We start from the raw sequence: 21,063 nt of genomic DNA on the forward strand, positions 1-21,063 counted from the left end.
GGTGGTCCACTATGAAAGGCGCTTTATAAAGATGATTATTATCTTAAACAGGGCATATTCTATACAGGTCAAGGCTGCTATACTGGTGTGATTATATTAACAAACTGCTTGGTTAATTTTCTGTATTTGTCTTATTTTGTAATCAGCAGAATTACATTTTTATTTTAAATAATCCACAGTAGGCTATTTAAAGTATACTATTTGAAGTATACTGCTGGTAAATGCATGAGACTCTGAACCGGTGATGTAGACTTCATGAGAGTAATTAGGGTTCTTGACAATCCATCAAACAATAGGCACTGAACACAAGGTTTTGCTGTAATTTTTAGAAAATTATATGACTTACATTTTATTCACTGGAACGTTTTGTTTTATTTTTGGAAGGCGCAGTGAAGTTTTTCGCATTTAACACAATAATGATGTCCTCTTGACCTCGGGGAATGAATACGTGTCGAAACTCATCCGTAAAAAGCAAAGGTCACTGTGAGGTAAACAAAGAGGAACTTGATTGTCATGGGTGACTGAACAATGCATTCTGAACAGCTTTTCAAAAACCTTTTGCTGTTTTCTCTGTGGTTATTTACTAAAACATGTTGAAGTTTGTCATCCACTTCCAGTAATCACATTTCATTTATTAAATGCATAATTTCAGTATGAATAAGCTTCGGTTGTTTTACAAAGTAAGAGTCCAAAATACCTAGTGGGGTTGAATTGAAAGGTTTGAATAATAGGTTTGAATTAGCTTATCATTTCATATAAGAATGCTATGAATAGAGTCACACATTTGTCCCATGGAAATGTGTGATTCTCACCAAATTTTCAACTGCTTGCACAGTATGTTTGATCGAGTCACTTACTACTTAAGCATGAAATGTTATTCATGAAACCATTCTGCAGTAGACTTTATTTTTAATTAAAATGATTAAAAAAACACATTGGTATATTTGTAGCATAGTACTGTATATGTTTAAACTTCAGCTATAGTTGACAGATACAGTATATAATTAAAATATCCTATTTTAGATATCAATATTTTTCATATGGTGGCAATATTCATGCATGCATGTTACATTTCTTGTATTTAGACAAACTACAATAAGAATCGTGTTTGGTCTGTCCCTGTAACATTTCAGCTTGTACCTATTTCTTCTCTGAGGACACCAATCCAGTATTTCTGGAATGATAAATGTGTGCAATGATAAGATTTGGATTTTGTATGAGACATTTTATCATTACTAGCTACATGACTCAAACAAGATCAGGAGATAGATGAAACACGTTTACTCAGATTTAACTTAGTACAGTACAATTTGTTCATTTATTTAATGAAACCTTACATTTTCATTTTCAGCGATCTGATTAAAATGTGACCATGAATTGCTCCAAAGTAGATTCACTGATATGATATCTTTACCTTAGCCTGATGGAACTGGAGTTTACTGTTTTAGCTCAATTAACGAGTAGTTTTAAATGTGTGAAAAAAGCTTTTCTTAATTAATATGGAATCATGTGCATGCTCTAATTCCTTATGTATGTGTGAAAACCATATATCTATGCTTAACTTCCCAAAATGCACTGTACAATTATAAAAACAACATTATTAAAAAAAATACAATGGCTTAAATAGCTACTTACTGTTAATGTTATCCAGCTAAAATAAAAAAGTTCATATTTTATGGGAAAATAAAATACATCAATAAAATTCTTCTGTCACTTCATATATTGCACCCGGTAAGATAATAAATAAATACATAAATAAATATAAGATGTGACCTGGGTAAAATTGTTAGGTGGGGAATAACTATGGGCTCCATTCAGTTCACTCTAGGCTATAAATGATGAGTTACGTAGATGTGTATTTGCTATGAAGTTTGTTTGATATTCATGAAACAATTCTAGACCGGTGTAGTGTTAGAAAGTGGTACATCATCAGAATGTGGTGCAGGTACCAAAACTTGACCCATGTAAAGTCAGAAAGCTGTATGTTGTCATAATGTAAATGTCTGGAAAATATGATATAGCACATTTAAAAAGATGTTATAGACCATACTATTTTCTTAATGGTGGAAAATATGATAAATTACTTTAACAACGATGTAAAAGATTGGAAAATATGATAAATTCAATTAATAAAGATGTAAAAGACCAAAAACAGCATAACGTACCAGATTGGAATGGGCACTTCAGTGCTTTGTTAGCGGAAGTTGTTTAGGCATTCTTTAGACACGCGCGAGCAAGCGCAGTGCGCTGTGTACCATTTTTTAACGCATACCTGAACATAACACTACACCAGCTTTATGTGATCAAAATGAAGGTATGAACGAAAATAAAATTATACAAGTACAACAATATACAGTATTAATGAAACACAGTACTTTATTATAAACAATTCACTTTTTTGTCATTATTTATTCACTCATCTTATGTCAGTGTCACATTAATTACTGCATGTTTACGGCTCTGACAGGTTTGAAATAACTTCTATAGTCAAGTCTATTTTTTTTTTTTATTAATGAAGCCGTTTTGTATGCATAACACTAAAGAAACCAGCACAAGTGTTGTGTTATTTTCAGTTACGCGGTAAAAAGTGGTACGCAGTGCACTGCGCTTGCTCGCCTAAAGATCTTCCACTAAAAAAGCAGGGATGCGCTCATTCAAATCTGGTACGTTATGTTGTTTTTGGTCTTTTACATTTTTAATTGAATGTATCATATTATCCTGTCTTTTACACGTTTTTAATGTAATTTATCATATTTTTCCACCATTAAGAAAATAGTATGTGACTATTCATCATATGCAATACATTGGGTCTTGTACATTTTGTTTTACTTCTGCAACTTTGCGATGGACTTCTCATTTTGTCTTGTTAAATGTACCTCTGTTTGACAAAAGGAAAACACCCATCAGATCGCAATTGATTGCACCTGTACCAAAATCTGACAGTGTACCACTTTCAATGTGACAGCATATCACTTTTTTATGTTACGTGAGTCAAGTTTTGGTACGTGTACCACATTCTGATGATGTAACACCGGTAACTCAAAAAAACGGTCAGTTTTATATTGATTGAACAGCAAACACAATTTTGATGACAATTTGGTTTATTCAATTAACCACCAAATATTAGGCTGTTTTCACAAAGGGTAAATAAAGCAACATTAAGGGGAATGTTGATGTGTACCATAAAACAATAAGACCAAAAAAATGCATAGTTTTGCATATACACATGTCTGCTATGTTTTCAAATCCCCATCCCACTCAAACAATTGCTTGATTAATTGATTTAAAAGTGACACAAAGAAGAACCCGCCGATTTTAAAGTGTTGCAAAAATCATGTACTGTCTCTTTAAATTTCTGCCAGGTAGGTTAGTGTATTAAAGCCTCGAGCACGCAGGCTCAGTTTGAGAGGAAGCGGCTGCTGGGTGATGTGGATGTGTGAGTGCTCCAGAATTCAAGTTACCAGAAGCGGGGAGATTGATCAAAAGCGCCGGAAACAATGGAGACGTGAGCGTGAGAGAACAAATAAGTGACAGTTAACCGAAAACATCTAAGGGGCCCAATGGCAGAGTATGACCCAAGCGAGCGCACCCCGCTGAACAGTCCTGGGTCCGAAGAGGGGGGCGATTTGGAGGTGTTTCCGTCGGTGCACTACGATAGGACTAGTCATACGATTAAAGTGAATCCGGGAGGGGCGGTGAGGGTCCCCGTGACAGCAGAGAGCGCTCTCCCCGAGGTGGATGTAGAGTGCTCCGGAGAGGAGGAGCTGTTGCTGCCAGGACTTGAGGGGTCCTCATCGCCGAAGTGGAGCAAAGGGAAGCGGGCGAGACGGATCAGGCTTACCTCATCGTCAGATAAAGAAAACGTAATCACTGCAGGTGAGGGGGCTGGAAGGCGAAGAAAGTTGCACAGTAACAGAACAATTACCGTAATCTAGTTGTATTGTAATAGTTTATTCTGCCGGAAGAAACCTCCGCAGAATATTATTAAATGGAACAGTTCATTCTCTGACCTAGCATACAACGATCCAGTTTTACTTGCATGTGTAACTCAGGTACTGATACACTGTACACTGCCCTGAAGTATTGACACAGTGTCCTGAAAAACCTATTCCGTGCATTTGTTTGGTTAGATATATCTATGTAAAAAAACCAAACCAAACAAAACAAAGGAAACACGCCTGGGGAGTTCTTGAAGTATTTACCTTTAGGGTTTAATACTTTAGATTAAGATCCAGGGTTTTATTTTTCTGAAGTCTACTGCTGTCCACGTCACGTGTTATTATGTTCAAATAGCATACAGGGAGGGTTTGAAAGCAGCCATAGTGATGCCCTTTGTCCCCTGTAACTATGTGGGGGAAATGCTATCAAATGATTTTCAATAACTGCATCGCTTGTCTTTCAGAAACGGGACGTTCTTGCATTGCTTTGTGTAATCTATGCCTTTCTTGACTAATAACAAGTACTCTTACTGCTGTGATAGAAAAAATGTTGTTTTTTTTTGTTTTTTTTTAGGAATTGAATAAATATTATTTTTAACTTGGACTCTGTTCCCTTGGGATAGCTTTGCAGAAACCAATTTGCATTACAAAGATTGCAGTACTATGGAACTGTGCAGTGTCTAAATATATACGTTCTAAATTCTCATCCCTCCTTGTACTTTCTGATTGTACATTGTAGATTTTTACAAAATGTACATCTGCTTTTATTTTGCATTATATCCGAGGTACATTTGTATTGCTGGAAGGACTTGCATTAATAATGTGTGATGGGTTACTAAAGCTCAAGTTACCAGAACAGTTCTCTGGCAACAGAGCATTATAGGCTAGTATTTTTTGTAAATTCCAGGTGGCACGGCACCAATCCACTACTTTTGGCACTGTTTGAGTTTCCATGCAAAGTGTGGATTCATTCACTACAACAATCTGGAGCTGTTTTTTTATAGCCCTACATGTGTTTAAGGTACAGTAGCTGATGGATCAAAGGCACTGTAATCCACAGTACAGTAAGGGTGTTTGTCTGCCTGCCCATCTGATCATGAGGTGTTTTACAAGGTATTTATTCTAGATTCCAAAGAAATGACATCCTACTGTGACCTTTCAACTTGGCTGCATTCTAGAACTGTGTGCTGTATGGAAGCATGCACAGATTTGTGTGTCGAGGCATTCCTGGTGGCTGCTTGCTTGACTTTTTAAGCAGGGGACTTTGCAGGTTCAACAGCATCTATAAAGAGTAGCCACAAAATCACAGCCACAGATGCAACCTTTTAATGACATCTAAAAAACTCATAGCTAGGTGAAAACAAGCTGCTGGCACCTGGCTAGTGCGATTGTCTCAAATGATTGACATTAGAATAATTTTGGCAGCAATTTAATTTGGTAAGTTAATAAGGTTTAGGCAACTACAGTGACATTCCTCTGGAGCCTATAGTCTGTATCATTTTTACAGTGTTTGTTGAATTTTGATAAGGCAAGTGGAATGATTAAGTTAATGCAGTTAAACATAGATAATATTACTGTCCGCAAAACCTCTTCATTCATTCTAAAATAGATTCTACATCTATCTGCTGCGCATGTTGAATTGTTATACTTTGAAAACATTCCTGTTCTTGCATTGCAAATCCTTTTGGGGACTCTGAAAATAGGAAGTGGGTCTTGTTGTATATGGGTGTGTTAATGGGATAGCATCGCCTAAAATCATATTCAAGCTTGAATGCTAGTCCAGCGACAGGAGTGGGAGTGAACTAAGAATACCCACTTGAGTGTTTCCTGGTTGTAGGAAACATATCCTGACAATTTCTTAATGCATTTAATAGTGTTGTCAAGCGATTTAAAAATTCACCCTCACATTCACTTAAAAATGGGTCATTCCATACATTCTTTTTATTTATATATTTTTGTACGTCCGTACCCTTTAATATGTATGCTGAAAGTCCTCGAAGCGTCACATTTAACCAGGCGGGCTTTTGATATGCTTCTAACATTTTACAGAAAGCATACAGGTGATGCAGTATTCTCAAAATTCTGTAAAAACATACAAAAAACAACACAAGCTGTGAGACTCCTGCACCTGTACTGTAAGTTGAAATAGGATACTGTGTAGGTTAGAACCAGCCTTGTTCCTCATACTTGTTGTACTGCAAGTTAAAATACTTCACCTGTCTGGGCAGTTCTGCAGATTTGTAGGAGACCCTGAAGGTAAAGGGTAGGACACAGTAAGGGAATTCAACTTGACATCCTTTGACATTGTAAATTGGGGAGAAAAACAGGGGTGTAAAAATAATGTATTATTGTATGTAGTAAAGTTTTTAGAGGTGTCAATAAATATGAAAAAATCCATATGGGTATCTGTGGCAAAGTGGTTAACAGTGTGCTGGTGATCCGGGTTTAGTGCTGGCCTTTGGCGACAGCTCCGGATCGTGTTAGCTGTCCAAATAATTCCAAACAGTATTATTAATGACAAACAAAACTCACGTTTCACAACACAGGCTCTCCTTCTGGTCCTTTTAATATAACCATTCACAAAGGAACAGATCACATCGTCCCCTTTTTAAAACGTCACCCATGACCCCTTGGTCAACGAGCGCATCCGCTCCTTCAATCCGCGGATGCCACGCCGTTTCCCGTCCGGGTCACTGAGTTTATATACTGTAGCTTTGCCCCCTTTCTAGATGGCCGACTTCCACCTAACCCTGTGAATAAACTGTCGTGCCATTTAGTCCAGGTATTCTGTTGCCTTTATGCAGCTGCCTCGGAGGTCGGGAGGGAGATCTATCACCAAGAATCATTCGATCTCTGTCACAATATTTTAAAAAAATATTACATTTCTTACAGATGTAGAAACATCCCAAAATAAATCAATAATGGGTGCTCTATGAGTTTTCTTATTCTGTTTAATGAAATACTTCTCAGTCCAATTAGCACAAAGAAAAGAAGGCTATTGACTTTGACATGTTCTGGAATTGCATAGTAATTGCTTATTTTACAGTCTGGAGTAGTTTTTTTCTGTGTAAAGTTGGAAGGTTAATGCCTGTACCACATTCCTTTTTTTTTTTTTTTTTTTTATATATACTGATGCACACGAGGAAAAACATACAGGGGGAAAAAAAACCCATATCACAAATGCATCGTGTGTCCTCAAAGTTAATTTTCTGTGTCTGTGGGAGTTACATAACAGATTATGTTTGTTAGCCTGGAGAGTTCTTTTCTTTCATCTATCTGTGCTCACTTTAGGATCAATAGCTGCTCCACTCTTTTTTCGGTTAATGCGATTCTGTCTGATATATTCTCTGTTTCCTCCCTGCAGCTAGCATCGGCGGCACTGGAGAGCTTAACTCCTTTCCAGAAGACCCTGAGTTTTCTGAGATCATCCAGAAAGCCGAGCAGGCTATTGAGAGTGGTTTTTTACCTGAGAGGATTTCCCAGGGTTCAAGCGGCAGCTACTTTGTTAAGGATTGCAAAGGGGTGAGTGTGTTGCATATGCAGGCACTGCACTGTGTAGATAACAGGACTGTCTTGCTGAATCTGGCCCTGGCCCCTGGTCAGAAGGAATGCATGTGCTTCTCGCATTTCGGCCGGTGATGTTCCATGGTTGTACTTTATTTTCTTTGCTGGCAGCTCCTGGCATTCAAAATGGCAAAAAGCTGTGCAAAAGCATTGAGTTATTTCAAGTCATTTGCAGATCGTGGAGCAGTAAATGAAGTAACCTCTTGTAACCAGGAAGTAACCCCTCAGGAAGTGAAAGTGTCTGCAGTATTCTCATAAACAGGAAGCCATAATGAAAAACATTTTAAACTGCTTCAGCGCACAAGCTGAATTACTATTGTGATCTTGTGAGTTAGTGAAAAATGCTGTATTTTACTTTGATGTATGTTTTACTGCAATTCCACTCTGTTTAAGAAAAGCCCTTTGAGGCTGACTTGCCAATCCTCCCAGAGTGTACATTTCTCTGATCAGGATTAAAGTGAGAGTTTTATGGCTGTCGTCCAAGAGGTTATTTAACCCATTGGTGTCAATTGTGACTAATGACCTACAGAAAGTGTCCTCTTGGTGACCTTGTAATAAGTGACAATTGCATCATCCAGTGTAAATAATGTTTATTTAATCTTGCATACTTTTTAAACTTTTTTTTTTTTTAATAATTTTTCACCCTCACAAATGTTCCAAATGCAGATGTAAGATGTTATTGCTGTTTGTTTATTTGCTTTTGTTTGTTTTAATTAGAATATTATTGGAGTATTCAAACCGAAATCTGAAGAGCCTTATGGGCATCTGAACCCAAAATGGACCAAATATTTCCACAAGACCTGCTGCCCCTGTTTCTTTGGAAGAGGGTGTCTGGTGCCTAACCAAGGCTACCTGTCAGAAGCGGCTGCCTCCCTTGTAGACCAAAAGCTGGGTCTGGGAATTGTACCCAAAACTAAGGTGAGGAAAGAACTACATCCTAAAGAAAGGGAAGAAATCTAGAAAGGAGAAAACTTGTTGAATTTGTTACCCGTTTGTTTTCTATCATACTTCCTTCATATTGACCATACTTAAAGGCTTAATACTGTTCAGGGGTGTGCAGTTCATATTGTCCGCCGCCCAGGACAAGTTTTGCCATTATACTTTGACCATTGGACAAATTGTTTTATTTATTTGTAGAGAGCCACGCAAGTTTCTGAAAACTGAATTGTGGAAGTCTAGCACCTAAGCACAAACATTTTAATAAGTGTTTACGTCCCACCCTATCACTTCTGATTGGCTAGCTGTGGAAAAAGATGGTCTTCTATTGGTTACAAAGAAACCTAGAAATGGCTGCCAAGAGAGCCTCTGGCAAGGCACAGACTAATCTTTTAAACTTAAGGTATTATTTACGTTTTTTTGTAAATTGGCCAATAAGTGATACTGCTTTCTTAATGCATGAACCTGACATTTAAATGCAGCAATCTAGTAAAGTTAGAAAAAAAAAAAAAAAAAAAAAAAAAGTTGATAGTTTACTGAAGCATTTCAAGACAAACTCCCTGGCAAAAAATCTAATGATTTTTTTCATCTTTTGATTTTAGTGTTGCTAACCTAGTTTACTATATTTACATATTTTTAGAGCTGTGTTCGAAGGTTCGTTCACTAGCCAGGGATTTGAAGATTGTTTTAAATCTTAGAAGGTTCGTCAGACGCCATTAACTGTTAACAGAAACCGTTTGACAATATATGAATACTGTAAATCGCACATTAAATGTCACTCGCATGCAAACATTGGATCTTTGGATTTGTATAATGCATATTACGTAAACAAAAGTTGTTGTATTCAAATCCGCTACCAAATCGCTATACGTCGCAACTCTATATGGTGCCACTGCCGTGTATGGAGAGGGTATAGTATCCAAAGCACTGGGGCGGTACCTATAGCGGTTGTACTGCTTCAGTTAAATATGTACTGAATATCTAGTGTACAAGACAGTGTAAGAGAAGTGCTATGGTAGAATATGCTTGAAACATACAAAATATATGATAACACTAATCATTTTAACTTCGAAAACTGAGCACCGTCCGTCCCTCCCCACTCCAGCTTGTGTTATCCAGAAGCAAACCTTTAATTTCTTCATTCTCCATCTCAACAGCAAAGCGTTGTATAGCGTAAGCTGTATTGAAAGAAAAAAAAAGCCAGCGGGGTATGAACGGGCTATAAATGCTATGTAGGAGTCAACTGACCAACTAAAAACTATATTCAGAACCATGGTTTACCACTATATTCAGAACCATGGTTTACCATTTACCATTTAAAATCCACAGCTGTAATACAGTAAGTACCATCCACACTGATTTTGAGAATTAACACAAGCAGGAAATTTAAAAAAAGCAGTTATTTTTGCATTGCTGCCCACTCAGAACTAAATGTTTAAAAAAAAAAAAAAAAAAAAAAAAAAAAGTAAAATGTAAAGATCCAGTATCACAGTTTAAACTTCTTGGTGTTGGTTTTCAGTTACAAACAATCTTAACTTGCCTGAAAAAATGTTTGTGCTGTGTTTTGCCGTTCTCTCATTTTCCTGCTTCGGAGAGACCCACCTCCTTGTTTGGTAACTTGAGCGATAAATGACTAATAACGATATAAATTCATAATCATGTTTGTAATAAACATTTGAAGATTATTTAAAAGGTGCTTTTTTATAATCTGTGGTTACAGTAGTGTTAAATGCCGGAATGACCAGGCTTTTGGTTAGGACAAGGGCACAAGATGACAACCGAACACTGGTTCTGACCTCGGCTCACAACCAGAGTGGTCTTGGTAGAGTATTTAATTTACTGTATACAATTACCATTGCTGTAGGAAGGCAAGCAGATCGTATCATAGCAACTCGAGCAGCTAATTTTAGCTCGGGGGGGTGGGGGGGGGGGCCTCGAGTGAGAATAATAAGTGCATTTACAGATGAAGTGCACCTGACTGGAAACTTGTGACTGCAGACGGAAATGAAAACAATACCAAGTTTTGGGGTAGATCAGAGTTGCATGAAGCAGTTCATAATGCGAAAGATACTGCTGGTTATTTCAAATGATCCGGGAAGATGGGAATCAATTGAGCCAGGTCTAATACATCTTAAGGTATTGTTACATGATACTGGCTCTTAAGTTGAAACTGGAAAGTCTGTGTTCGGTTGAATAGTTTATGCAAAATGTATCCCATGTGTGCACCATTATTATTATTTGACGGTTAATCTTGATTTGCCTTTAAAATATTGGACACAAAATAATTTCTTTCAGTTCCATTTTTAGGTGGTGTTCCTGGTTAGTGAAACATTTCACTACAGTGCAATAGATCGTGCGAAATCACGAGGGAAGAAATATGCTTTGGAGAAAGTGCCCCAGGTTGGTCGAAGATTTCATCGGGTTGGATTGCCTCCTAAGGTATAGTGTTATACAGACTATAAGCATGTGATTATTGACACTTTGAGATGTTCTTACTTTCATATTAGGGCAGCAGTGTGGAGTAGTGGTTAGGGCTCTGGACTCTTGACCGCAGGGTCGTGGGTTCAATCCCAGGTGGGGGATACTTCTGCTGTACCCTTGAGCAAGGTACTTTACCTAGATTGCTCCAGTAAAAACCCAACTGTATAGATGGGTAATTGTATGTAAAAATAATCTGTAGAAAATAATGTAATTGCATGTAAAAATAATGTGATATCTTGTAACAATTGTAAGTCTCCCTGGATAAGGGCGTCTTGCTAAGAAATAAATAATAGTAATAATAATATTAAGATTTATTCAGATCTATTTTTATAGATTATTTGGTCTTGATGGGAGTTCTGAGCAAAATAAGTGCCCTACCTGCGTTTCCAGAATTCATGTTTACTCTCCATGGGCCTATAGGTTGGCTCTTTCCAGCTCTTTGTTGAAGGCTATAAGGAAGCAGATTTCTGGTTAAGGAAGTTTGAGACTGAACCCCTTCCAGAGAACACCAGGAAACAACTACAGTCTCGGTTTGAGCGACTGGTGGTCTTGGATTATGTCATTAGGAACACTGGTAAGCTAACTTTCTGAATAAGCATATAGTTTATTTGTGAGACTCTTCCATGGGATAGAACAGGCTCGCACTGACAAGCTTCAGGGACATTTTATTTATTTATTATTTATTTTTAGTTTCTAATTATACAAGAAGCGTTGAGATAGCATTTGAAAAACGTTTTCATATTCGATGGTCCTGAGGGAATATTTTTCATACTGAGTCTCATTTTTAATTCATTAAAATCCAATGACAGATTAACCAGGTGAATCGCACTGTTCCAAATTACACAGCGTTGCTAAGCAATAGAAGGCTTGATTTTATGGAAAGTAATTATCTGAATTCAGCTTGCAGTAAATATACTTACTTTCCAAACAACATCAACAGACTATTGCATGTACTGTACATTTCATACAGAGCTGTGGTTATTTCTATTGAGGATAGCCATAAACAGCCAATCTGTCCTCATTCGTGGAGTAATTGCAGTACTCTATGAACACTCATCCGCTATTTCTATGTTGGTCCAATAAAAGGTATCCATTTCAGCACTGTTGCGGGTGTGTAAGAACGTTTTCAAATCTGCCGTACCAGGACTCCCATTGCATAGCAGTTTGATCTGTTCCTGGTTTTACTTAAGCAATAGAACCCAAAGAGGGCTTTATCATCTGGTAAGGCCTGCCTTATGTTGAGACGGGCCATACCGGACGATAAATCCCTCTTATGATGGTTATATTGCTATTAAGAAATGGATACGGATGCTGTTTACTGTGAAATGCTGAAGTTGCTGAAAGTAACCAGACTGCATCCTGTTTGATTTCTTCAACTCGTTCAAACCGGAGACTAGTTGCTATTGTGAAAGCAAATACTGTTCTCTCCTCCTTCTTTTTTTTTTTTTTAAATACTTGATTTGCTATACTAAATTTAAATAGATAGATAGGGCAGTGAGGAAGCAGAATTAGTCTACATTGACAGACAACATTAAGAGGATGTGTACAAGAACAGATTATCTTTCATCAAGCAGAAAAAAGGTCAAATACATGAATATGTAACTACCTATTTTCGGGCAGATTGATTTGAAATGGTGATTAAACATGGTTTGAAAGATATCAGAGTTAAGCCCTCATATTGACCAATCAGGTTAAAGGAAATCCCGGATCCATTTTCTAATATGAATTCAATAAGATGCATCTGAGCTTGTTACCTTTGCACTGTGGCAAATCAAGCTTGCAGTGAAATCTGCAATGGGTGAAACTGCTACAGTCTTATTTCCATCAGTGCATACACACCGTTGTTACAGAAAACAGCATACTATATCTGCTGAAGGAAGAGCCTGTTGCTATGCTGACCATTATCAAGTCTAAACTAGACTTTACCCGGTAAATATATTCAGTGTTCAGGTTAAAGGAATAATACCTTGATATCATTTGTATATTTTTATTATTTTTGTTTTAACTTGCTGTTCATATCTTATATGTTTCTAGACCGAGGCAGTGACAACTGGTTAGTGAAGTATGAGAAACCAGAGGACAAGCCCAAAGCCTCTGAAAAGGTAAATGGTAAAAATACTTTGTTTCTTTATCACAAGATAACTTTAACACACTGATAATGGTTTGTATCCATAATTAGTTTTTTACACATTCAACCTACTCTATGCTCTGTAATACTGTACCAATTGCACAACACCAAACAGAAAATGATCTGTTATTGTGACTTACTTGTTCAATGCAGTATATAGTTTGGGGGGGTGGAACGCACCGTTTCTGAGAGTTTACGTTATCTGAAATTCTAACAAGATGTAAATGTGACAGCTTCTTCTGTATTGGTGTTGATTGCTCTGCATGCCAGGCTTAGAAACACAGGCCTGGGTTTCACAACTCCATATGTTTACGTGTTGTGTATTAAAGACTGCTGAGGATCTTTCAGCCAATCAGAGGGCGTCTGCTCCATGTAGTGTTTTTTGTTATGAATACATTTTACAAGTACACCGTCAAATCCTCATACCTGACACCATTTAAGGTACTTGCTTTGTCTTTGTAGGGGTATTTATATAAGCACTGCATGCTAAAGGTGCTGCACCCTTTACTAGGTATGCTTTGTTTTCTGTTGTTTTTTTACCACTAACCCCCGTAATACTGTGTAAGATTGTGATCATTATAAATAAAGTTGTCACTTACAGTACTGTAAATTATTATGTAATCACTGATAGTGCTCAAATGCTTTGTTTTAGGGACTACACTAGGACTCACACTTAAGTAGGAAATACTATGTTTTTGATTGTTCAGTTGTTTAAAATAACACCTCTCTTGCTGCTCTTTCTGGTTAATATAGTAACTGTTTAACCATTAGAATCCTGTCTAGAGGGATTTAACAAGCTGCCATACAGATAAGGTCAAATACCAAGGCAATCCAGGATTTTTTTGCCATTTTTTTTTTTTCTTCTTTTTTTTTTAGGACACCGAGTGGGCAGTGAACAAAGACCCAGCCATCAAAATAGCTGCGATAGACAATGGGCTGGCATTTCCCTTTAAGCATCCAGATGAGTGGAGAGCCTGTAAGTCTTATTGCACTACACCCCAGTGACATGACATGCATCAGATAATAATGTATATACTGCGTTGTAGTAATCCAGAGTTGTGAAGAACGAATGGCAATTTTTGGGGAGGGAAGTAAATAATACAGTTTTGTTGCTAATATTACGTAATTGTTCCAAATGAATATACATTTGTAATACAGAGTAAGCCTTTATGTAAGATTAGTATTCTTTAGTTTGTTGGACTGTACTGTCATTATTTCCAAAACACATAACATTTAGAAGTCTATCAAAAGCAATTACTATGAACTAAAAGCACTGATATTCTGATTATGTGTTTGTTAGTCAATTCCAGTCTGTTGCATGTACAATAGGGTTTTGTTAATCTTTTAAAGACAATAGTTTGGACCGTTACCAATATGTTAATCAGTGGTAGTCCATCTTTAAATAATATTTTTGCAACACTGTTCACTTGTTTATGTTCTTCCAGATCCGTTTCACTGGGCATGGCTTCCACAGGCTAAAGTTCCCTTTTCTCAGGAAACCAGAGATTTGGTTCTATCCCGTATCTCAGACATGAATTTTGTGCAGGACCTTAGCGAGGACCTATATGAGATGTTTAAGGTTGGTTGCTGGTGGCTTTCAACTTCTAATGAAACATATAAAATAAACTATAAGTACATGTTTAACTGGAGATGTTCCTGTCACACAAAGGAACAAAAAGGATTAAGTGTTTTGATGTGTTCCAGTTAATACTGTAGTCTCTGCATAATTATCTGAAATTTGGTATGGACCCTCCTTGGTACAAATGCATGAGGTACTGGTATAACCGCATCCCCCCCCCCCCAAAACATGACACACAAGTTTTCTAGTCATGTGTACTGTATATTATAATAAATCTTTTTTTCAACATATCAGATTAGAAATGTAAGGCTTCCTATTTTCTTTTTACTGAGGTAATTTTTTGATACCAACTTATTTGTAAGACTTGCAGCAGATGAAGATCTGATTTGACATGATGTCCTGTAATAAATCTCCGGTAATGCATTCGGACACTGCCAGTCAGAATTAACATAGAGGTTATTGGAGATCTGGGCCAGGGTTACTTCTTTATTAACCCAGTCAAGTCGCGCAACCTCTACACCCATTAACATCTAGATGATACTCTGTTACGGTACAATACATATCACATGTAGGTCATGATACGATATGCATCGTGCTATATGTGATTTTCCCGATAGACTACTTGCATGCAAGACTGATGTCCATTGAAAACTATTGGAACCCACCCAGCAACACGTTTTGTTATATGGCATTTAATGCTAGGCAGGGGTGATGTACTTTTATATCGCTAACAAACCTTGTTTTTATGTAGGTAAATGTATACAATACAAATGATGAATAACATTGTTTGTTTATTTCAGGCGGACAAAGGGTTTGACAAAGCTATATTTGAAAAACAGATGTCAGTAATGAGAGGACAGGTAAGTCTGTATTGCCCATTGAGAGTTTGAGAGTAAACCACTACCTATAGCAGGGTTTGAATTTCAGCGTGGGATCGCGGGAATCGCACATTTTCTAAGTTGCTCCCGCGTATCTGCAACTTTCAATGCAGGAAAATCCCGCAGAGATATTTTAAGACACCAAGCTACTGTATTTTTCACCCAATTTAGAATGCCTGAAACGCTACAACAATCTCTAGTTTTGAAAAACAAATACGATATTAAGTCTATTTAAGTGTTGTTTTGCAAGAGGTGATTTTCGCTTTAACTCTTTTTTTTTTTTTTTTATAGTTTTTATTATTTTCTCCACAATTTGAAATGCCCAATTATTTTTAGGCTCAGCTCACCGCTACCACCCCTGCACTGACTCGGGAGGGGCGAGGATGAACACACGCTGTCCTCCGAAGCGTGTGCCGTCAGCCACCCGCTTCTTTACGCTCTGCAGACTCACCGTGCAGCCGCCTCAGAGCTACGGTGTCGGAGGACAACGCAGCTCTGCGCGGTGAGCCGAGGACACCCTGGCCGACCTAACCCTCCCTCCCCCCGGACGAAGCTCGGCCAATTGAGCGCCGCCCCCTAGGAGCTCCTGTCCACGATCGGCTGTGGAATAGCCTGGACTCGAACCGGCGACGTCCAGGCTATAGAGCGCATCCTGCACTCTAGCGAGTGCTTTTACTGGATGCGCCACTCGGGAGCCCCCATTCGCTTTAACTCTTAACTCAGCCCCATTCATTTTGTGGCACCAGTGCACCGAAGGTTACGCACATATTACTCGGGCACCGTAAAAGCCACCTACCTAGCTTGTTTAAAAGTACAGACTCGGGACTTTCAAAAGACATATTCAATGTGTCTGAAGTTAAGCCTCTCATGTGACAGAGCTTAGGTTTCGTTATGAGTCTATGTTCCGTCATTGTGGCAGCTAGACTGAAAGGGATGGTATCGTTTGAAAGCTTAGAAGCTCAGACCGCCCCCCCCATGTTGATTTCATATTGCGATTCAATGGTGCATTGTTTTTTTTGTTGTTTTTTTTTAGCCATATATGATTCTCTTGACCATGTTTCATAATTACAAAGAATGACTAATGACCCATTTGTCATAACATCTGCCCATATATTAGAAGGCATCTCATTGCAGAATATCACACTGCAGAGTATCGCATTACAGATAACAGCAGTTATAAAGTACAATAAAATCAGTGGCAAATAAATATCAAATTCAAATAAGAGCGAGATAAGGAATACATTAGATGATTACATATAAGGGAGAGTTTGACTGAGCAGTTCACTTACAGAAGAAGAAAAAAATGCTTATATAAGTAAAGTCCAGTAAGAGCACATAGTAAGTACGATAAATGGGTGAGAGAGATTTCAAATAAAGGCAATTACAAAAAACATGAATAAACAAGCTGATGCAAGTACTGGTACAATTGGGTGCCATATAGTCCAGTATAGTTGAGAGTTGTGAGGTTTACAGATGCCTTTAATTTGACTAATAGCCTTGTATAGCTGTCACATGCTATGTCATGGGAAGTACACTACAGGGCACCTGTCTGCATCTACTGTACTTGCATGTTGCATTTTAATGTTTTTAAATGAACATGGATAGTGATTCTGTAATTGATGAAATACCACGTTTCGTGAGGAGGAGGAAGAGGAGGAAAATCAACATTACCATAAACAAATACTAAATATTTAGACATGGTTTTAGGTCTGCTGGTTTACCCTGCTTTAATATTTTATAACGTTTTATTTAACACAAGAAAAAGATATACATAACATTACATAAGATGTCTTGTGTGGCAGCAGTGTGGAGTAGAGGTTAGGGCTCTGGACTCTTGACCGGAGGGTCGTGGGTTCAGTCCCAGGTGGGGGACACTGCTCCAGTACCCTTGAGCAAGGTACTTTTACCTAGATTGCTCCAGTAAAAACCCAACTGTATAAATGGGTAATTGTATGTAAAAATAATGTGATATCTTGTAACAATTGTAAGTCGCCCCGGATAAGGGCATCTGCTAAGAAATAAATAATAATAATAATAATGTCTACACATAAACCTCTTCCTTTTTTTAAAATTATAAAGCAATATAACTATTTACATTGTGCCAGCAAAATTGAGAAAGAAAAGAAAAAATATATAAAAATAAATTGAAAATAAATATTTTTTATTGTATAAAATGAGACCTCAAATTTTTCCATTGCATAGATTTTGTTTAGTATATCAATCCATTTGATCATATGTTGGAGGTTTCGGAACAAGTCATTTTCTTGCAATAGCTTTCTTACTGGTCACTAAGAGAATGCCCAAGATGTATCTATCTTTACTTTCGATGAACTCGAAGGGGAGATTTGGAACTCTGTTCGAATGCCTTCCCATTGTTCATTAGAAATTACAGCATCATTCTTTTTTCCTATTTAGCCTTTATGTATAATGGTGGTGGTTGTTTAGTGTCCTGAATGCTATTTTATAATTTACTATGTTCCTCTGATTTCATTGTTGACAGGCAGCAATGAATATGTCAAGACTATCATTAGAATATGACCTTGTATTCCTAGGTTTTATATGTTTGCCTATATAATGTCGCATTTTTTTATTATTATTATACTTGTGCATCAGCTCTTCAAAACATTCTAACTGACCCTGCCGTATCACTTTGCATTTCATTTCCCCTTTGTTTTAAAATCGACACATGTTTTCATTTAATTTAGAACCACGATTTCCAGAATCAAAGCCTTAAGATTGTAACTGTACCGGGAAAGAAAATAACTGGTTGTGTTGCACAATGGAAAAGCTTTACTCAGTCCATAATTTGCTATGTGTCCAATATTCCAGTATATTTAGCATTTACAAGAAGGCTTATTTGCATTTCAATTTATGTAACAATACAAATAAATGCAGTTGTTGTAGGTCTTCTTGAAGCTGATTCCCCTCTAGTAAAAATATTTAATTCATTCTCAGTTGATTGATTGTCTTTTTGTGTGTTTTCTATCATTCCCCATTGTTTCTATGTAGATTATTATTCAACCTGCTTGCTAACGATTCCAAACATCAATCACTTGATCTGCTTTGGAAAAGATGAGAACATTTGAATTTCTGCAGTGTGGTAGTTTGAGGTGTGCAGCTGTAAGATTTTCAGTTTAACGCCTGGTTGTGGAGAGGGGGTGTGAATTACAGAAGCAGATTTTTGCTAGAATTCTTTAAGTGCAAAAAATAATAAAATAGAATGGAGAACACACAATTGTCAGACAAGATTCTCTAGATGTAAAATACGTTCGACTTGCAGACAGATTGCCTCCATATACCTCCAGATTATGATTTGATAACTTGTTCTGATGGATGGCCCTAGTAAATTTCATCACAATTGAATAAGCTATTCTCTAGATATTATATATGTCAAAAGTGTGGCCTCTGTATATACAGCAATGGCCAAAAGTTTTCCATCTCCTAGAATTTTAGGATTGAGACATTAATTAAAAAAATAAAATAACCATATGAACATAATTTAGATCTTGTAATCAAAGCAACTACACAATTATTTTGCAAAGGTCTACCGGAAAAAATAGTAGTCGTACATTACAGCATTTCATGTTAGATTTAGAAATATCAAAATTTTCAATGCGTCAGTGTTTTGTTAAGTATATAGAAAACTACAAAGAGGTATGTAATTCAATATCTTAACCTATAACATTATTCATTTGATTTTATGAAGCAAAGTTTGTTCATTCTATAGGGTGATGCAAAACCTTTGGCCAGAGCTGTACAGTACTGCTGCCTACATGATGTCTCAATTTTATCTATTTGTTTTCTCTCAATCTAGATTTTAAATCTCACTCAAGCTTTAAAAGATGGGAAGAGCCCCATTCAACTGGTTCAGATGCCCCGTGTGGTAGTGGAGAGGAGCCGCAGTGGAAGCCAGGGCCGTATAGTCAATGTCGGCAATGCCTTCACACAGACTTTCCACTGCAAGAGGCCCTTCTTCTCCTCTTGGTAGACCTCCCTGCAGACCCTTCCAGGAGCTGTGCCGGGACAAGCTTATTCACTGGACAGACATGGAGATTGAAGCCGAGTGGACTACGACAAGAGAATCTGTGTGTTTGAGACGGCGAAAGTAAACAATTGCCAAAATATAATAATAATAAAGCAAATGTTAACTTGAATATTTGCTACATTTTTTTAAATGTAATTGCAAGTTTACAGGTGTTTTCTCTAAATATATATATATATATATATATATATATATATATATATATATATATATAATATGTGCATAACAGTACTGCACTATACAACAAATGTATGATGATATGTATTGAAGTACTACAGAGATTCTTATTACAACGGGTGATTTTCATGTCATTTATACACCCTTACCTGTGAACCCGTTTTACCAACTTTGGTTCTTAATATACATTTTGAAGAAATCTTTTGATTGTAAAAAATAAACTAAATATAAGGAATCAGTTTTAAGTGATTGTTTTCACATGTTTCCTGACGTGGCTTTAGTTTACCGTAAAACATTAAAAAAAAAAAAAATCAAATAAATAAATTTAAAAGCTAAGCTACCAACACCAGTTTGTTTCAATAGCTTCATAACATTTAAGATATCCACTTCATATATTTGTTTTTTTGAAAACTTATACCCTTCATTTTGACCTGTGACCTTATATTCCAGTGAATAAAGACCAAATACTTATAGATAAGGCTGTATTTATTTATTTTTCACAGATTTCATGATTTTCTGTGAAATGTCCCCATTGTTGTGTAATATGTAGTTCCCTGTGAAAATTACATTTTCTGAAAGAATAGTGTAGACTTTAATACAGAAAATGTGCTTTACTGACGCACTGCCTATCATGTTTAGGAACCTGACAGCCGGTTTAGTTTGTTTCCGGTATGATTAAACACATTGCGTAGCACAATATCTTTCAAATGTCATAAATGGAAAAAGGCACTGGCTGTATCAACGACCAGAAATATTTCTGCAAACGATTGCTCTGTCATGTACAAGCGGGACATTTCATGGGTTTTGTTTTTATTTTAATGTTTTTGTTTTTTTGATAATTTACGGATGGTGAAAATAGGTGGAAATAAGTTATATAATAATATATGTTATATTTGTTATATAATAATTTGAGAAATTATCAATTTTGAAGGTCACAGTGCTATTATCTGCTTTACTAAATGCTTAATTGTGAAATAACTTTTTAAACTGTGAAGAAAATACATCTCAGATTTAAAGATATTTGGTTCTCTTAGAGAAAAACAAGTTGGTCAAGTTCAATGGTGACTTTCATCTAAGAATGGATACATTTTTCCAATGCTGAGGAAATTAATTCAGATTTGCAGGGTTATATAAACACTAGCCTGGATGGTTTTGATTCCATGACAATGTGCCACAGACCTTACCTCATCTTTGTTTTAAATAAACGGACAGCAGCCGTTTCTGTGGAAACTTGCTCTTTTTGGTGGTAGGTTCTGGAAATTGGTTAAGCACAGGTTTGAACTGGACAGATTGAAATGAGGTTTGACAGTATCATGTGCCACTGCTGTCTTATATAATGT

At 36.9% G+C, this 21,063-nt stretch overlaps 1 protein-coding gene across 2 annotated transcripts; it reads left to right on the forward strand.

Annotated features, from left to right (window-relative positions):
• The first annotated feature begins 3,372 nt into the window (after positions 1 to 3,372).
• Positions 3,373 to 19,731, forward strand: LOC117409636 (phosphatidylinositol 4-kinase type 2-beta-like). Of its 2 annotated transcripts, XR_004545532.3 has the most exons (11): positions 3,373 to 3,876; positions 7,303 to 7,460; positions 8,220 to 8,420; positions 10,746 to 10,877; positions 11,340 to 11,493; positions 12,954 to 13,021; positions 13,924 to 14,023; positions 14,493 to 14,626; positions 15,427 to 15,486; positions 18,514 to 18,614; positions 19,319 to 19,410. XR_004545532.3 is itself a non-coding variant. In XM_034015939.3 (10 exons), the coding sequence occupies exons 1-10, from the start codon at positions 3,561 to 3,563 to the stop codon at positions 19,490 to 19,492; spliced, it is 1,497 nt and encodes a 498-aa protein (XP_033871830.2). In that variant the 5' UTR covers positions 3,374 to 3,560; the 3' UTR covers positions 19,493 to 19,731. The 2 variants fall into 2 exon arrangements, 1 of the variants encoding a protein (XP_033871830.2); XM_034015939.3 differs by lacking the exon at positions 18,514 to 18,614 and having other exon boundaries at positions 3,374 to 3,876; positions 19,319 to 19,731.
• The last annotated feature ends 1,332 nt before the right edge of the window (positions 19,732 to 21,063 follow it).

The sequence above is a fragment of the Acipenser ruthenus genome, chromosome 2 (genome assembly GCF_902713425.1).
Source record: "Acipenser ruthenus chromosome 2, fAciRut3.2 maternal haplotype, whole genome shotgun sequence".
In the NCBI taxonomy this organism is placed as follows: domain Eukaryota; kingdom Metazoa; phylum Chordata; class Actinopteri; order Acipenseriformes; family Acipenseridae; genus Acipenser; species Acipenser ruthenus.